The sequence below is a fragment of the Candoia aspera genome, chromosome 10 (genome assembly GCF_035149785.1).
Source record: "Candoia aspera isolate rCanAsp1 chromosome 10, rCanAsp1.hap2, whole genome shotgun sequence".
Lineage (NCBI taxonomy): Eukaryota > Metazoa > Chordata > Lepidosauria > Squamata > Boidae > Candoia > Candoia aspera.
In genome coordinates this window covers 10,398,865-10,414,689 of record NC_086162.1, presented here as the reverse complement: position 1 = coordinate 10,414,689, position 15,825 = coordinate 10,398,865, and the positions used below count along the sequence as shown (strand labels likewise).

The 15,825-nt window shown below is 47.9% G+C and overlaps 1 protein-coding gene across 1 annotated transcript in view; it reads right to left on the bottom strand.

Moving 5' to 3' along the window:
- The window catches only part of MAN1C1 (mannosidase alpha class 1C member 1), a 145,300-nt gene extending 130,580 nt beyond the window's left edge, over positions 1-14,720 (bottom strand). The window contains exon 1 of the mRNA XM_063311809.1: positions 13,492-14,720. Within this exon, the coding sequence (XP_063167879.1) occupies positions 13,492-14,016 (525 nt within the window). The 5' untranslated portion in view covers positions 14,017-14,720. The remainder of the gene's footprint in view (positions 1-13,491) is intronic.
- Between the last annotated feature and the right edge of the window lie 1,105 nt (positions 14,721-15,825).

Below are 15,825 nucleotides of genomic sequence, written 5' to 3'. Positions count from 1 at the left end.
CACTATCTGGCAAAGCTCCATGGGCCACACAGCAACATTTCAACCTTTAGGCATAGGAAGGGGGGATAAATGACCACCAGTCCCTAAAGGTTGGGAGACACCCCCCTTATAGTATTTTTGCATGAAGCTTCCCCAGCCCACGACAGTGATTTATAGACATTAATTCAAGTTGGTGTCCTTTACAGCAAGAACAGGTAACATTTGGGAATGGGAAGCAAACCCTATCCTGTCCCTTAAATTATCCACCCCCCAAAAAAAGTCCCAAAACCTCAGTTTTGAACCATCATCCAGGTTTATTACTACAGAACATTAGAAAATTAAAATTGGGTCAATGGTATTTTAAAATGCAGGAAAGAACTCTGCTGAAAACCATCCACGAAAAGTTTTGAGGAGCCCTGCATTGAAAATAACATTTATTCAAATCATGGCACAGTTGATTAGCCCTGTTAACCATGCTTCCCCTAATACTTTACTTCTGTCAGGGCAAATGTCATTCTGGACAAAACCATGGATTTTTAAAATGTTTGCGCTTCTCCTTAAGTACATGTATAGGCACACACACAGACTCCCTATGGTTTTTAGCTCCTTTTATTTTTGCGACTGGCTTTTCTTTCTTTCTTTCTTTCTTAATTAATTAATTAATTATGTCCGGCTTGTTATTTTGCAAAAAAAAAAAAAGGAGGCAGGTGGATCAGCGGACAAAGGAGGAAAACCCTACCGACTGTTTGTTCCCAGTTTCTGACAAATGATCCTCCCCCCACTTTTTTATTTTATTATTAATTTTTCAAGATATAATTCAGACACATAATGCAGAATATAAGACCGATAGAATACAAGTCTAAAAAAAGAAACAGGAAAAGCTAAAACGGTGCAGGAATAAACAAAAAAGCCTATCAGACCAGTGGCTTCTGACCTTTTCCAGCACAGGTACAAAAGTGCATAAAAGTTAGTCTCTTACTATTAATTAAACATTTAGCAACATTGCATCTCTAAAATTGAACCATTCAATCATCAAAACCTAAAATCAAGACTTCATTCTTTTGCGTTACAAGCAAATAGTCCAAAGGCGGCTTCCAGATGGAGACTGCTGTCAGTTTAGACATTTGCGCCAATTCCATCAACTTAATCATCCAGTCCTCCATCGAGGGAGTCGGACAGCAACACAATCCTTAAGGCTCAGCCTCAGGACACCAGAGAGGAGCACCCCAACTATTTATTCTCAATTGGTCCTTCTCTCTACCACCCCACCCCACCCCACCCCACCCAGCCCACAAGGCACCACACTGAAAACCATTTTGCTTGTCGGGGGCCAGCTGGAAGGTCGCAAATGGCAATCACATGACCGTGGGATGCTGCAGCCATCGTACATACAGCACGTGCCAGTTGCCAAGTGCCCGAATTTCAATCATGTGACCACGGGGATGCTGCAACGATTGTAAGTGCGAGGAACGGTTGTAAGTCATGCACTTCAGTGCTGTCATAACTTCGGTCATTAAACAAATGGTTGTAAGTCAAGGATCCATTACCAGCACAACTGTCAGCTTCATTTGAACAGCGAAAAGAAGGGGGCGGGGGGACCCTCTTTATTGCTACTCACAGTGACACAAGAGGTTGGAATGAAATAGCCTGATTTTTCCAGATCTCTGGCTGTGTTTTTCAGAAGTGGCAGCATCCGGGAGCAGCCAGTCACGTTGACTTGCGACTCAAGTGAATTTGATGTGAAAAATTCATTGCCAACATAAACACGGAACCCCACCATGTAATTTTTACAGTCACATATACAGATGGCAGTTTGTGAACATTAATCACCAGCATTTGGCACTTGCGAAAAATTAGATTTCCCCCTGAAACAATGCACTACTGATCAATTCTACGACAGCCACCTTCCAGAGACACATTTAGGAGACAAATTATCCTATGTTTGTTTGGGTTTGAAAAAACAAAACTTGGCAGAAACTGAAACACTTCTGAGTTGGTTACAGTGTTACAAATGTCTGTATCAAAGAGCTGTCAAAGGAAACATAGATCTGAAACAGGCATCTAAGAGAGGCCAGACTTCAGAATGATGGCCTGACTTTTTCTAAAACCTCACATCCACTAGGCAGTCCTGACTGAAAGATTTGGTCCCCTCTGGGTAGGCACTACCTTCGAAGGGATCTTCCACACAGAAGCCACAAGCTGCCGCTGGTCGGTCATGCTGAAGCTGACTGAAGCCACGTTAAGAAATGGTTGGATTTCAGCCTGTTCTTCTGTTCTGACCATGATGCTGACCAGGTGTTCCTCCAAACTGCAGTTATCATGACCCCTGATTGGTGGAACCCCTTGCTTCTTGACCCTTCCCCATAAAAGTAAGGTCCAATTGCTTTCCTTTCCATGGGTGTGTCTGTTGCACAGCCTCATCCTTGACGCTTCCTGTTCAAAGCATTCACTACAGGTAGTCCTTGACTTACAAACACAATTGGGACAGGAACTTCTGTTGCTAAGCAAAGTGGTTAAGTGAGTCACGCCCGATTTTACGGCCTTTTTTGCCCAGTTAAGTGAATCATGTGGACGTTAAGTGAATCATGCGGCTCCCCACTGATTTTGCTTGTCCGGAGCCTGCTGGGAAGATTGCAAATGGCAATCACGTGATCCCGGGATGCTGCAACTGTTGTAAATACATGCTGGTTGCCAAGTGTCCGAATTTTGATTACGTGATCATGGGGACACTGCAATGGTCGTAAGTGCGAGGAATGGCCACAAGTCACTTTCTTTCAGCACCATCATAACTTTGAACGGTCCTTAAATGAATGGTCCTAAGTCAAGGATTACCTGTAGTGAACCAGGACAATTTTGGCTTTCTTTCTGATTCTTGGGCCAGAAGTGAAAGTGGCAGAACTAGGCCAGCCTTATCACGAGTCCACTGTGGGAAGGTTCCTTCCTATCAGACCGTTGAGGTAGGCCAGGTCATGAAACAGGCCCCAAAAGCAATACTAGAGCTCTACTTCATTGATAGAAGCTATAACAACAACATCCTGAAAGCCTGACAGCATTTCCCCTTCCCTCCCTTTTATACCAAGGAGAGTCAAGGGGCAACTATCTTGAGTTTCTTCTCACCCTCATCCTGTTTTCCTGGCTAAAGTCTTATTTTATTATTGGGAACCGCTCATTCTCTTGGTCTCGGAGGGCAGCGACCAGCAACCAGTGCCCAAGGCGGGGGGGGGCATCCCTGCCACAGCATGTAGGAGCCCTGTGGAGAGGAGCCATCTGCTTGCAACGGAATGAAGAGCAGCAGGCAGACAGCAATACTTTTGGTGCAAAGCAAGGAAGGATGGGGGGAGGTTACCTGGGTGGCGGGAGGGGTGAGGACAAATGTCCCTGGCCTTGAGAAACAGCGAGTGGATGGTCCTTGTCAGGGGGCAAGCAAGGTGTGAGGATGGGCCCTCAATCCCCCGACCCTTTGCCAGTGGCATGGCGTTGAAGTCAAATACCCACTGACGGTCCCAGATTGCCAATCTCAGTACCACAGGATGGTTGGTGAGGGAGGGCTGGTTTATACTCAAAATTAAAGCGCCTGACCATGTGGGATGTAGGCTGGGCTGAGCGAGAGGGACTGGCCCAAAGTCACCCAGCCGGCTTTCAAGCCTAAGGGAGAACTCACAGTCTCCTAGTCTGAGGGCCAGCACCTTAACTGCTACACCAAATTGGCTCTATATAACAACATTGTATTGCATTGCATGGCATTATCAATAAAGATACAATACAAACACAGAATGATATAATCAAAAGAAGCAGTACAGGAAAACACACATACACACACCATCATCTAAAGGAAAAGAACACGATACAAGGGTTCTATCACCTACTCTGGCCAGGTTGGGGGCTGAATGAATTGTGGGGGCGATGGTCCTCCAAAGGGCAAGTGTCATGACAGAGAAGGCCTTACCAGCTGACGCTGTTTAACTGAGGGGGCCCAGAGCGTGCCCGGTCATGTAGGACAGGCAGAAACGACAGGTTCATAGGTGTAACAAACTGATGAGGAACTTCTGCATTCTACAGGTATTAAGCAGAAGTCATTACCTGAAGCCTGCCGTCAGCCCCACCAGGAAATCAACTCCCCAGGAAAGCTAGTTTTACTTTTGTTGAGATTGGCTATAATACCAGGATCTTGCAAGTTTGATTGTGCTGTTACCTGTTACAGCTTCTCCCTCCTTACACTCCAGTGCATCTGCTTGAGCTTCCTCTGAATAGTACCTCATCGTTCTGGACTTAAAAAATGCTTCTGCCTCTTTTGCCTAGGTAATTGTTCCTGCATATCTCCGTCAAGGTCATCTTCCTTATTTTCTACACCTGCTTGTACGTTACATCGTTACTGATATCAGTTTGGCCCTTATGTCTAGTTTTTGCATCTGGTCACGGAACAAAATAGAAAATTATTCGCTGCACTTGGCTAGACCTGACAGAAGGTGTTCACTTCAAATCCACACTTAAGGCCCCTTTAAACCAAAAAATACGCTTGGATAAGCATCCCAGAACGAGCGTTCATGCCAGGGAAACCAAAGGCAAAATGAAATGAAAGAAAATCAATAACTTCTTGTTCCATTTTTCTTTCATCTAGTGAAAAGTTACGTACCCAAGCCTTCCCCAACAAACTGTCTAGAATCTACCAAGTTAGAAAGGTTGATACACACCACAAAGAACTACCATCTCCAACGGGGGGAATCAACCCATCCCTGTAGTCTCAAAGCGGCACAAGGTAAGGATGCTTTATAACATACTGGAAGTTCTTGTTTGTGCAAAGAAAAAGGATTACTCTTGCGGAATACACATCTGTGTGTTGTCTTTGTAGAACAAGCTACTAGTTAGGAACTCAGCGGAAGAGGAGGAAGAGAGCCACTTAGGAAACCAGTCTCTCAAAAACAAAATTCAGAGTGTTGTTGCAAAGTTTGTATTTTTAAAATCTTTATACATATGAAAATGATGTATAAATCTTAGTATATGAAGCTATCTTGACACCACATGGGAAATGGGATTTCTGCTCTATGGACTCTATGGCTCTTCCACAGTATCTCTCAACATTTCACCCAAGAACCGCTCTTTTATTTTCAAGCACTCCCATACAAGTAGTCCTCAACTTACGACAACTTGTTTAGCGACCATTCGAAGTTATGACAGCACTGGAAAAAATGATGCTGCGATGGTTCTCAGACTTATGACCATCGCAGCATTCCTGCGGTCACGTGATCAAACTTCAGGCACTTGGCAAGCCGGATTCACTTAACAACTGTGGTAATTCGCTTAACTATGGCAAAAAGGTCGTAAAATTGGGTGTGACTCACTTAACCCCCTCGCTTAGCAACAGAAGTTCCAGTCCCAATTGTGATCGTAAGTTGAGGACTCCCTGTAATGGCTAAAAAACTGATTCTTTTTAGAGGTGAGAAGAAAACAGAATGCCAGCATAACCAGGAAACTGTGTTCAATGCCTTGTATTCTACACAAATCTGCCTACTGTGCTGAAAGTAGAATTCATGGCTATAATATAAAAAAAACTTTTAATAAACATGAACAACCAGCTGTATTAAACTGCAGCTTGGTTTCTCCTGGGTTTTAAAAACTATCATTCTATGCAGCTGTGTATTATTACAAACTGATACTCAAATGCTTTCAAAAAGGGAATAGTCTGGGTTAATAAAGACTGGAGCATGGTGTCCAAAACAGATACCCAGAATTGCTTTAATCAACTATATTCTAAGCATATTAGACATGTTCCAAATGAGAAGTTCATCATGCAGAGAACAAGAAGAACGAAGAAGTCTGGCCAAGGACACACAGGAGGCCAAGGACACACAAGGACACCATGAACATCTACAGGTATCTCCAAAGCCCCAGCAGATGCTCTGAGGATTATCAAGAGACAATTGAAGAACAGCCATTTCTTAGAAAACCCTGGATACTGGCCTGTGGGTTGGGGATGGTGGAAACCGTAGACCCACACATCTGCAGGGCACTAGGTTGGAAGGGCTGATAACGCACGCACACTGCCTTAAAATACGTGAACCCCTTCAGCATGCCTGGAAGAGGGGGAAATGCTTTGCTCAACGCCCAGAACAAACCATTATGATCTGGAAGTTCTGCCAAACCATTTTTGGCCAGCCAGCTGACCTGAAACACTCTTCTATTCTGGGTTTGAGAGAAAACAAAATCTGGGTGGAGTGACCAGGCAAGGCTGGCGCACTTTGGCCCTTCCTTCCTCTCAGCAGTTTCTGGTGCAGCACATCCCACCAGCCCACGTTCCCCCTTCCTTCCCCTCAGCCCCCCCCCCCTGCCCACCATCCTTGGCTTCCTCCTCAATGTCCTCCTGCCCCAACCATTTGGCCCAGGACAAAGCAGTCCAGTTTGGACCCACACGTGGCCCAATCAGCTAAAACACCCACATTTTACTCGTCAGGCACAACCACCCAAAAACTAGATGCTTCCTGTACATTTTGCACATTCTTTGTTAGCTTCCATCCGATTGAGAACTGCCCCGCCTGTTTGCTTTCCCAATTGTAGAAATTATCTGGAAATTGACTCACAGGGAGTTTACTGTATAAAAATCTTTCACAAATCAGTGCTCAGACTTTTCTCACCTAACAAGCAATGCGTATGTCAGTTTGCCTAGTCATCATACATTATATATTATATTATATTATATTATTTTATATTATATTATATATTATATATTATATTATATATTAAACTGAAAACCCTGACACAGACCTCTGCCTTTCTTCACTTTGCAGGGAGGCATTTCATGACTTTTTTTTAAAATGCACATTATCTTTGCCCTGATGGTTCGCTTCCTTCCTTTGCTCCTTCCAACTGTTGAAAGCTTTAAGTAGATTCTTTTCCTGTTTTGCACTGTGGCCCTTCTAATTCAGCAGCTGAAACAATTGGAAAAGATAAATATAAATCATCATGTATGGCTGATGCTCCTTTGAAAACTTAAGCTGAAAATGGTATTATTCTTGCCTTGCCAACAACTGGAAATTCCCCTGCGTGAAGATGCTAGCATCTCTTGCACATGACCGCATCTCTTGGCCGTTACCCAAGTCTCTGCCCTGAGCCCCAACTTTGTGACGAAAGGCTAAGAAATATCAGAAGCACTGGTCTCCTCAGTGGTAGAGCCCATTTGCTGGACTATATTAGCATCAGCTTGCAAAGTCCATTCCTTCGTAACTCACAAGGAAAATGAACAGATTCCCTGCCACATTCGCAATTTCAGAGGCCTCTAGTCAAGCCAACAATCCATTTGTTTGTTTTGCACATACTGAACCATCTGCTGCCATTTCTGCATTTTTCCACCTGAAACTGGAACGCCAGGTGCTCTAATCCATTTTTACCAGATTTCTGTTGCAAGCCAGTTCAGAGCCTGACTAAAACTGAAACAGCAAAAAACTTCCGAAAAACAAAGGTGAGATATCTCAGACCCGCTGATTAAACCCTCCATGGCAGGACGTTCAGAATATAGCAAAATGTGTCACAAAAAGTCTACTGAGAAAGTAAACATTTTATTGATGTTGCTTGGCCAATTAAGATGAGGGATGTTTTGCCTTGGACGGGCTTCTACTTCTACCAGCTTTACCGCCTCCCTCCTGCAAGAAATATTTCCAAATGCCTGCATGAGAAACATGCAGAGCTGCAGTTTCCCAATCCCACTGAACTACCCCGATGAACCTGTTCACCCTCTGGGCACAAATAAGCAGCTGAACTCAAGCAGAGTAATTGGGAGAGCTGAGCCTTCACCCATTTATGTATTTAGTGAGTCACAGCTCTAACGTGCCTAGTGTTATTCTGCTCCAGTCCCATATGACTGTCACTTGAAGAAATAAATGGATGCTCATTTTTCTTTTCCCTATCTGTATTAGAGGCTCGGATGCTCTCCAGTACCTTCAGAGAAATGTTTAATCCATATTCTGCAGGATGCAGCCAACTACAAAAAGAAGCGAAGTTAACTTTCCCGCATAACCCTTCTTGAAGAAAGGCCATATTGGAAGCCCCCAGAAGAAAACTCCATTTCTCTCTGAATGTTGAATTCAAATGTAGATCCAAACACATAATCATGGAGGTCATTCAGTGTTAACATCTTTTTTTTTTTAACTGTTCAATTGTGCCTGATTCTTGGAGACTGCCTGGATAAGTCCCTGCAGCTTTCTTGGCAAGGGTTTTCGGAAGTGGTTTGCCATTGCCTGCTTTCTAGGGCTGAAAGAAAGTGACTGGCCAAAGGTCACTCAGCTGGCTTTCTGCCTAAGGCAGGACTAGAACTCACGGTCTCCCGGTTTCTAGCCTGGTGCCTTAACTACTACACCAAACTGGCTCTCTTAGCGTTGGTAATTCCACTGAAATTTCTGCATCTGCCCAGGAAAATAACTCCATGAACCCTGGCTGTGCTTAAGAGACTGCATACAGGTTCTGGAGTACTGATGTTGGCTACAAAATTCAAGGGCAATAGAAATGACTTCCTTCGTGTTTGTTTGTACTTAAAAGGACATCATGATATCCAGAAACACACAGCATGCTCAAGGCGCAGGAAGACCACTACAGAATGGTAAACCAATGGGGGCCCACAATCCTCAATGTGGGTAGAAACCAAGGCAAGATGTGAACAGGCAGCGCTAACCCCAGCAGGGCCTGGGACTGCAAAGAAAACTAGCACCTGGGGTGTGTTTTGGCTGGCTGCCTGGCAGAAGAGTTGGAATTTTAGATTTATTGTCATGTTTTCTTTGCAAGATCTGATCAAAATCACAAGAAAAACAATACTCTGGATCTATGTGACAAGAATGGGGATGCCATCGTGATGTCTCGCCCTTGCTTTTATTCTGCTACCTTTGGATGTTCCTACATGGTCAACCTGTAGCCACTGATGAAGGACCTGGTTCAAGAAATCCATGTTTGCCCCATTACATTTTGGGGCTTTATGGACTCCCAAATGGAGGTCTGTCCTGAGCTGGCTGGCCACAGTGGCCAAGCAATCCTAACTGAATCCAGAGTTTTTTGGTTAAGTGGACTTCCAATTACTTTGCAATGTTCTCCTAGCTGCCAGCCCACCAGCTTTTTTCGGAATGTGGTGGGGCCTCAGGGACAACATTTCTCCTGTGATATGCACAAAAGCCACAGACACAAAAGAGATGGCTCAAGTCCAGTTGTACACACACACAGACACGGTTAAATCTGGGTTTTTGTTCTGCAAGCGTTCTCATCCTGTCTCTTTAAATGCTCAACGTCAACATGCCATATAAAAGGAGGCCCTGTTGGGGTCATACTCAATGCTTCCCATACAAACCTCTGTTGACATCATTAATCATCGGGAACTGTGGTAGCCAGGAACAAGCAACCCAATGACCCCCCCCTGTGTTTGTGACTACATCTCCCACCACACTGAACAGCGAAGCCAATGGGAAAAGATTCTGGGAATTCTCCTTTGTTGTTTTCAGCAGCACGAGACTGTCTTCCCCTGCCACAGGAAAATAATAATTGCCAGAGGTTTGGATTGGAATATAGCAAGAACCCCTGGGACCATCAAGCTGAGAAGGTTTTGGAAAATGAGCAGGGCGAGATCTTATGGGACTTTAAAACCCAAACAGACAAGCACCTTGTTCACAACATGCCTGATAACAACAGTCATTCTGGTTCATTGATGTTGCTGTACTGGGTGATGCATTGGATTGAGGGAAAGCAATCGAAAAAAAATCACAAAATACCAGGACTTGCAGATCAAAGCTGAACACTTATGGAAAAATAAATCTGCTGTTATAACAATCGTGATTGGAGCCCTTGGAGCAATACCTAAAGGGCTCCCTTGATATTTGGAAATTTTGTATTTATTGGACCTGAACACCCTAATTCTACAAAAAAAATACCCTGCTTGGAACTGCCTATCTCCTCAGATGCTACCTTAATAATTCTTAGGACCTTGGTTAGGACTTGAATTATTAAGTTTTCACCAGTCTTTGACTGTGAATCTAATTGCAAATTACCCATATAATAATAATAATGTTTTTATTTATTCAATTTCTATAGCCACCCATCTCAGCAAGTGACTCTGGGCGGCTGTTGATGCCAAAATGTTGATGCCAAAATGACATTTACTTTTGAGAAAACCTGCAGGACAAGTTTTTGCTTTCTCTACAGGTTCCCCCTGGCTGCCATGGCATGGCAAGAGAGTTTTCCTCTCCTTTAGGGGTACTAGTAATTCTAAGTTGCTTCCCCTACTTGGTCATCTCCCAGAAATGCCAGAAAGTTGGCTGAAAATTCTGGGCTTCAGAGCCCATACACTGTACTGAAAAGGCTTGCCTGTAAAATAGGGATGAATTCACCTGCCTGGGTCACCTGGAGCTATGCATTTTGTTGGCAGAGCACTCTGCCCTCTGCCCTCTGCATCTTACAAACTACTCTAGATTAATAATCCACTGACCTCCAACTAAGGGGTCATGGCCTATAACTTGGATGCACTTTTTTCACAAAGGTCCTACTAACAGCATGTTGCAAAAGGAGTAGGAGAAAAGAGATCAATTTAAAAAAAAAAAAGGGAGGGGAAATTCAGGAGTCCCAAAAAGCAGGCTCAGTGCAACCCAATCTTTCAACAAGGAAGTTCACTTGGAATCTGGATGGCCATCCAGCTTTTTGCCCTGTCAATTTCAATCACCGTATTCAATTTCAGTTCCCTGGGTCTCAATCCTTTCTCTACTGTCTCCCCAGTGACATTTCAACCTCTACAGTGTGTTTTTCTCCAGCACCCAACCTCAGATGACTTTTTGCCATTCCACCTTGTTGCGTCCCCTTAACAGCTCGTTGGTATTCCTTTCCGTCTGCTCTCCTGCCCTGTGAGGCTGTGTACTGAGGCAGCTCCAGAAAAGAGGGGAACAGAAACACACTCATGGCAAAAGCAAGGGTAACTAAAGCACAGACACAGAAGAAGGCTATTGGAAAAGCCAGCAAAACAAGGGGAAAGAATAAACTACAGGTAAAAGTTACTGGAAACTAATGTTGTAGCATATAAATATAAATCAAAGGAAGGGAAGGCAATTACAGTGAAACTATAATCATAGAAAAAGTTCAGGGCATGTGAGCTAACCTACAAAATGCAAATGCTATGTCCTGTTCCAGTTTAGTTTCTGGTCAAATAAATTTTGAGTATTTCAGTATTGTTTCAAAAACCCAGTAACTTGTTTCACCAGAAAAGGGGATGCAGAGGAGGAAACATCGGGAATCCTAGACTATTACAAGGATGCATAAAGTTTTGGACTACAACTGCCACAAATCCTAACTATTTGCCCTGCCTGCTCTGGATCTTGCTTTTTTTTTTTTTTTTTTAAAAAGAGCTTTATTAAATTTTTTTCAACATATAAAAATTAAAAAGAACGAAACAAAAGAAAAAGAAGAAAAACTAAAAAGTGTGGAAGTATGAATAAAACTACTACAGAGTGACTTCCAACCTTCTACAGCAAAGATGTACATAAATCCATACCAATCAAAAATCCATACCAATCCAATTAAAATTATAGCAAAAATGTCTATAAAACATTTCAATTCTCAATATAACATTCCCTTCTAAAGCAAATTTTCCCTCCCAGTTAAAGAACATGAGAAACCCCTTCAAACATAATTCATCATCTATTAAACATGCCTGCTCTGGATCTCAGTGGGGCTTTTTGGCCCCAAACCTCTGGGGGTCCTCAGACTTCATATTCCTGTTCTACTGTATCATCTTCATATCTTTGATAAACTATTATTCGTACACCAACACCCAAAGATTAAAGAATAAATTAAGACGGTATGGCAAGGAAGGGGATCCAAAACTAGAAAAAGGAACCATTTTATAAGTAGGGCTAATTGATAAAAAAAAGCCACTTTGGTGCAGCAGTTAAAGGCACTAAGTTAGAAACTAGAAGACCATCAGTTGTAGTCCTGCCTTAGCCCGAAGCCAGCGGGGTGACTTTGCGCCAGTCCCTCTCTTTCAATCCTCAGAAGAAGGCAACAGCCAAATATTTCTGAAAACTATTGCCAAGAAAACTGCCAGGACTTGTCCTTGTATTTGCCAAGAACCAAGAGTGATTTGAAGGAGGTAAGAAGTGATGGAAGCAGCGTTTCTCAACCTTGGCAACTTTAAGACATCTGGACTTCAACTCCCAGAATTCCCCAGCCAGCATGGGTGGCTGGGGAATTCTGGGAGTTGAAATCCAGACATCTTAAAGTTGCCAAGGTTGAGAAGCACTGAATGAAAGAGCTAGAAATCAGTAGATAATGACAGATACAAAAGGGAGTGGAAAAAGCTCTATGTAAAAGAATAAACACATTTTGCACATTTTTTGCATGCTTTATAATATGCTTTATACTGGAATAGCTTTGGATCAGATATTTTTCTTCAAGGGCTATCAAGGTAGAATGCATCACTTAACGGAATAGTTGCCAAAGCCAATAATAAAGACTTGCACAATACAGAAGAACACGGCCTTCTATTACTTCACAAACACTTTGCCAACCACTTCAAAATGTCAGCAATTACAGGCGACTTTAAATCGCACACTCAGTAGTCTTCAGGAACACCGGCAAAAGGATGCGCTAACTATCTACAACATACATGTGCGTGTAGAAAGAATTTAAGGTGCCTGTCCAAATACTGTAAGGGTACATTGAGCCAGTTTGACACGCATTAATTTACTAAAATCCTAATGTGCATACTGATCTTCAGTTACAAACGTCATTCTGCCATCCCCAGACTTTCTATTTATCTTTAGGAAGCACAAGAAAAACTATCACATAGGAGCACTTGAAAAAAATAGATCTGGAGGCTTCCAGACAAGGCTTTCAAAGCCACGTTGTCCTGCCTTGTTTTAGAGAATTCTGTGGCGATCTAGACCACGTCACCATCTACTTGCAACCTTCTTTCCATCCCCTTTTATTTTCTTATCCAAAGAACAGCAACAGCAAAAGTCAATTAAGGAAGCAAAGATGGATTTGCAGCAGAATACATTTTGACAAGTAACAGAGGCTCCCCTTGTCAGTAGTCCAAATTAACTCTGAATTTATTTAAAGATGAAAGGGAGAGCCGAGTAACTGGACAGGTATTGCAAACCCCTGAACAAGAATAGCCGATTCAAATCTGGGCCAGGTTTCAGCCCCTTAAGTGGAGATTCCACAATGGTGGAAAATCTTATTTATGAACATCAGTAAGGGAAATGTGGAAGGGACCAGGCTAAATCTCCTTAAAGGAAGCATTCATTCATTCACACACACACAAACACACACCCCACACGAACGTGCTGGGCTCCTCCAAATCACGTTCAGGGTTCACAAAGTGCAGCTGGTTCCTGCCCCTGCCTGGAAGCTCCTCGGGGCAGAGAATGGCCTTCCCCGAAGGCGGCGCTGCGGGGCGAAGCAAGAGGCGGCTCGGCGCCGAGGGAAGAGGCAGGGGACCCCGCCAGGAGGCTCGGGAAGGGTTCCAAAGGGCGCCGGCCGGCCGGCTTGACTCACCTCCTTGATCTTCAGCCGCCGGGCGCGGGTGTCCGGCTCCTCCGTGCCGCCTCTCCTGCCGCCCAGCACCGGGTGGCGGAGGCGCTGCCGGAACGCCGCGTAGTCGAAGCGGAACGGGGCGCGCGTGTGCTGCAAAGGGGGCGCCGAGGCGCTCTTCTCCCCCGGCGGCGGGCGCGGCGGGCGCGGCGGGCGGGTCCGCCTGGAGGCCGGCTCCGAGTGCGCGGCGGGCGGGAGCTCGGGGTCCCGGAGGCGACGAGGTGGCGGCGGGGCGGGCGGACTGGCGTTGGCGGGCGGGCGGCGGGCGGGCCCGGCTCCGGGCGGCGGGCTGCGGGGCGCTTCCAGCTCGGCTCCCCCACGGCGGGGCAGAAAGAGGCGCTTGAAGCGGGAGGAGTCAGGCAGCAAGAAGAGGGCGCCGAAGCAGAGGGTGAGGAGGCCCGAGAGGAAGAGCAGGAAAAGGAACTTCTGCGGCAGCCGCAGCCCCAGCACCGACGGCGGCCAGCCCGACCACTTCCGCAGCAGCGGCATGGGCGCACCGCGAGCGCCGGCGGCCGGGGCACCCTCCGGCCGCCACGCAGCACCACGCGCCCCGGGCGAGGAGGCCGGCCAGGACCGGCAGCGGGAGAAGGCGCGGGGCCGCCGAGCCGAGCGTCCGGCCCCTCCGCAGCCGGCGGCAGACGGAAGATGGGGGCGAGCAGGCGCCTCTCCGCGGCGGCTCTTACCCCCTGCTCGGACTTTCCAAGCGGCCCGCGAACCCGGGTTCAAGCGGGGCTGGCTTCCTTGACACGTGTCGTCTCCCGCTCGGCTCAAGTCGCCGCGCACAAGCCAGATCCCGCCAAGATCGCGGCTGGTCGGCTTCCCGCTCGCCCGGACGGAAGTTCTCGCCGCCCCGTAGAAGCGGCTCCGCCAACTGGATGAGAAGTTGAGGAGTTGCCGGACGAGATGCTCCGAGGGACAGCGCGGGGTGGGGCGAGTCCTCCTCCTCCTCCTCCCCTCTCCGCTTTGCAGGCTCTTTTTTCTTCGTTCGCCCGGAATTCCCCTGCCAGCCCGGAATCTACAGCCGAAGCATCGCTGTCTTGCGGAGGGGGGATCAGTCCCGAGCGAATAGAAAGCGGGGGTGGGCGGGCTGGAGGGTCTCCCGTTTTCCTGTTCCCCCTTTCCGCTTCGTCCACGCCTCGGTCCGTCCCTGCCGCTGCTAGCGGGCACCGGGGGGGCCGCCCTCCGGCCGCTTCGGGCTCAGAACCGGATCGTCGCCGAGTTCATGATGCAGCATTTCTGGAGGGAAGACCCGGAGCTGCGCGCTCAGCGCCAGGGGTCGGGGCGTGCCGCCAGGCGCCCTACGCGCCGTCCGCGCTCCCCGCCGCCCGTCGTCGCCCCCGCCGCGCCGGCGCCCCTCTCTCCATCCACCGCGGGCCGTCCCCCCTGCCCGGACTCACCCCCAGCTCTGGCCGGCGCCCAGCGGCATCCTCGCGGCTTCCCCGCGCGGCTCCTCCCGGCAATAGTCGGCCGGCTGTTTAGGGAGAAGCCGAGCATCCGCCTCCTCCCGCTCGGGAAGGGGAGGCTCCACCCAGGCCGGGGAGGAGGAGACCCACGCAAGGAGACACGCGGGAACGTTCAGCAGCAGCAGCAGCAGCAGCGCCGCCGGCTCCGAGCCCGCCGGCCTCTCGGGAGAGGAGGCATCCCCGCTGTCGCCGCTTGGCCTCGGGCCAGGTTTGCCGGCCAGCCCCGCAGGAACGCCGGAACGGGCCTATTGGAATCGCCCGGCCGCCGCTGCCTTTGGCTCCCCGATCATTCGCGCTCCGACTTCGCTGGCTCCTCCTCCCCGAAGAAGACACGGCTCCTAACTTTTTCCCCTTCCTCGCTCGTGGGGCGGAGGGGCGGGCGCCGGGCTGCGGAGAGGGCTGGGGGTCTCCCGCCCGGCACCGAGGCTTCGCCGCGGCGTTCAGGGCGAAGTGGGGGAGTTAGGCGCCCCGTGCCCGCGCCGGGCTGCCCGCTTTCTGAGCATCCATGACGGTCTCTCCCGGGCGGGCACCGAAGTCTCAGAAACCGTCCGCGGCCGAACGTCCCCGCCGCCCGCCCGGGTGCCAACGGTGGGCGAGCGCGGAGGGGGTGCCGGCTTGTCCTCTCTGCGGACGGCCAAGGGCTGCAGGTGCCCCGAAGGCGGAGGGAGAGGCTGCTCTTTCCAGCCGGACTGTACTGCGGAGGAGGGCGGCGGGCCTGCTGGAAGCGGCCCCCACTGGCCGGGCAAGAAGGCAAGGCAAGGCGAAGCAGCCGCAGCCCTGCCCTAACGCGCGAGCGCCGGGACGCCGTTCTGAGGCGGCCCCGCTCCAAGCGAGG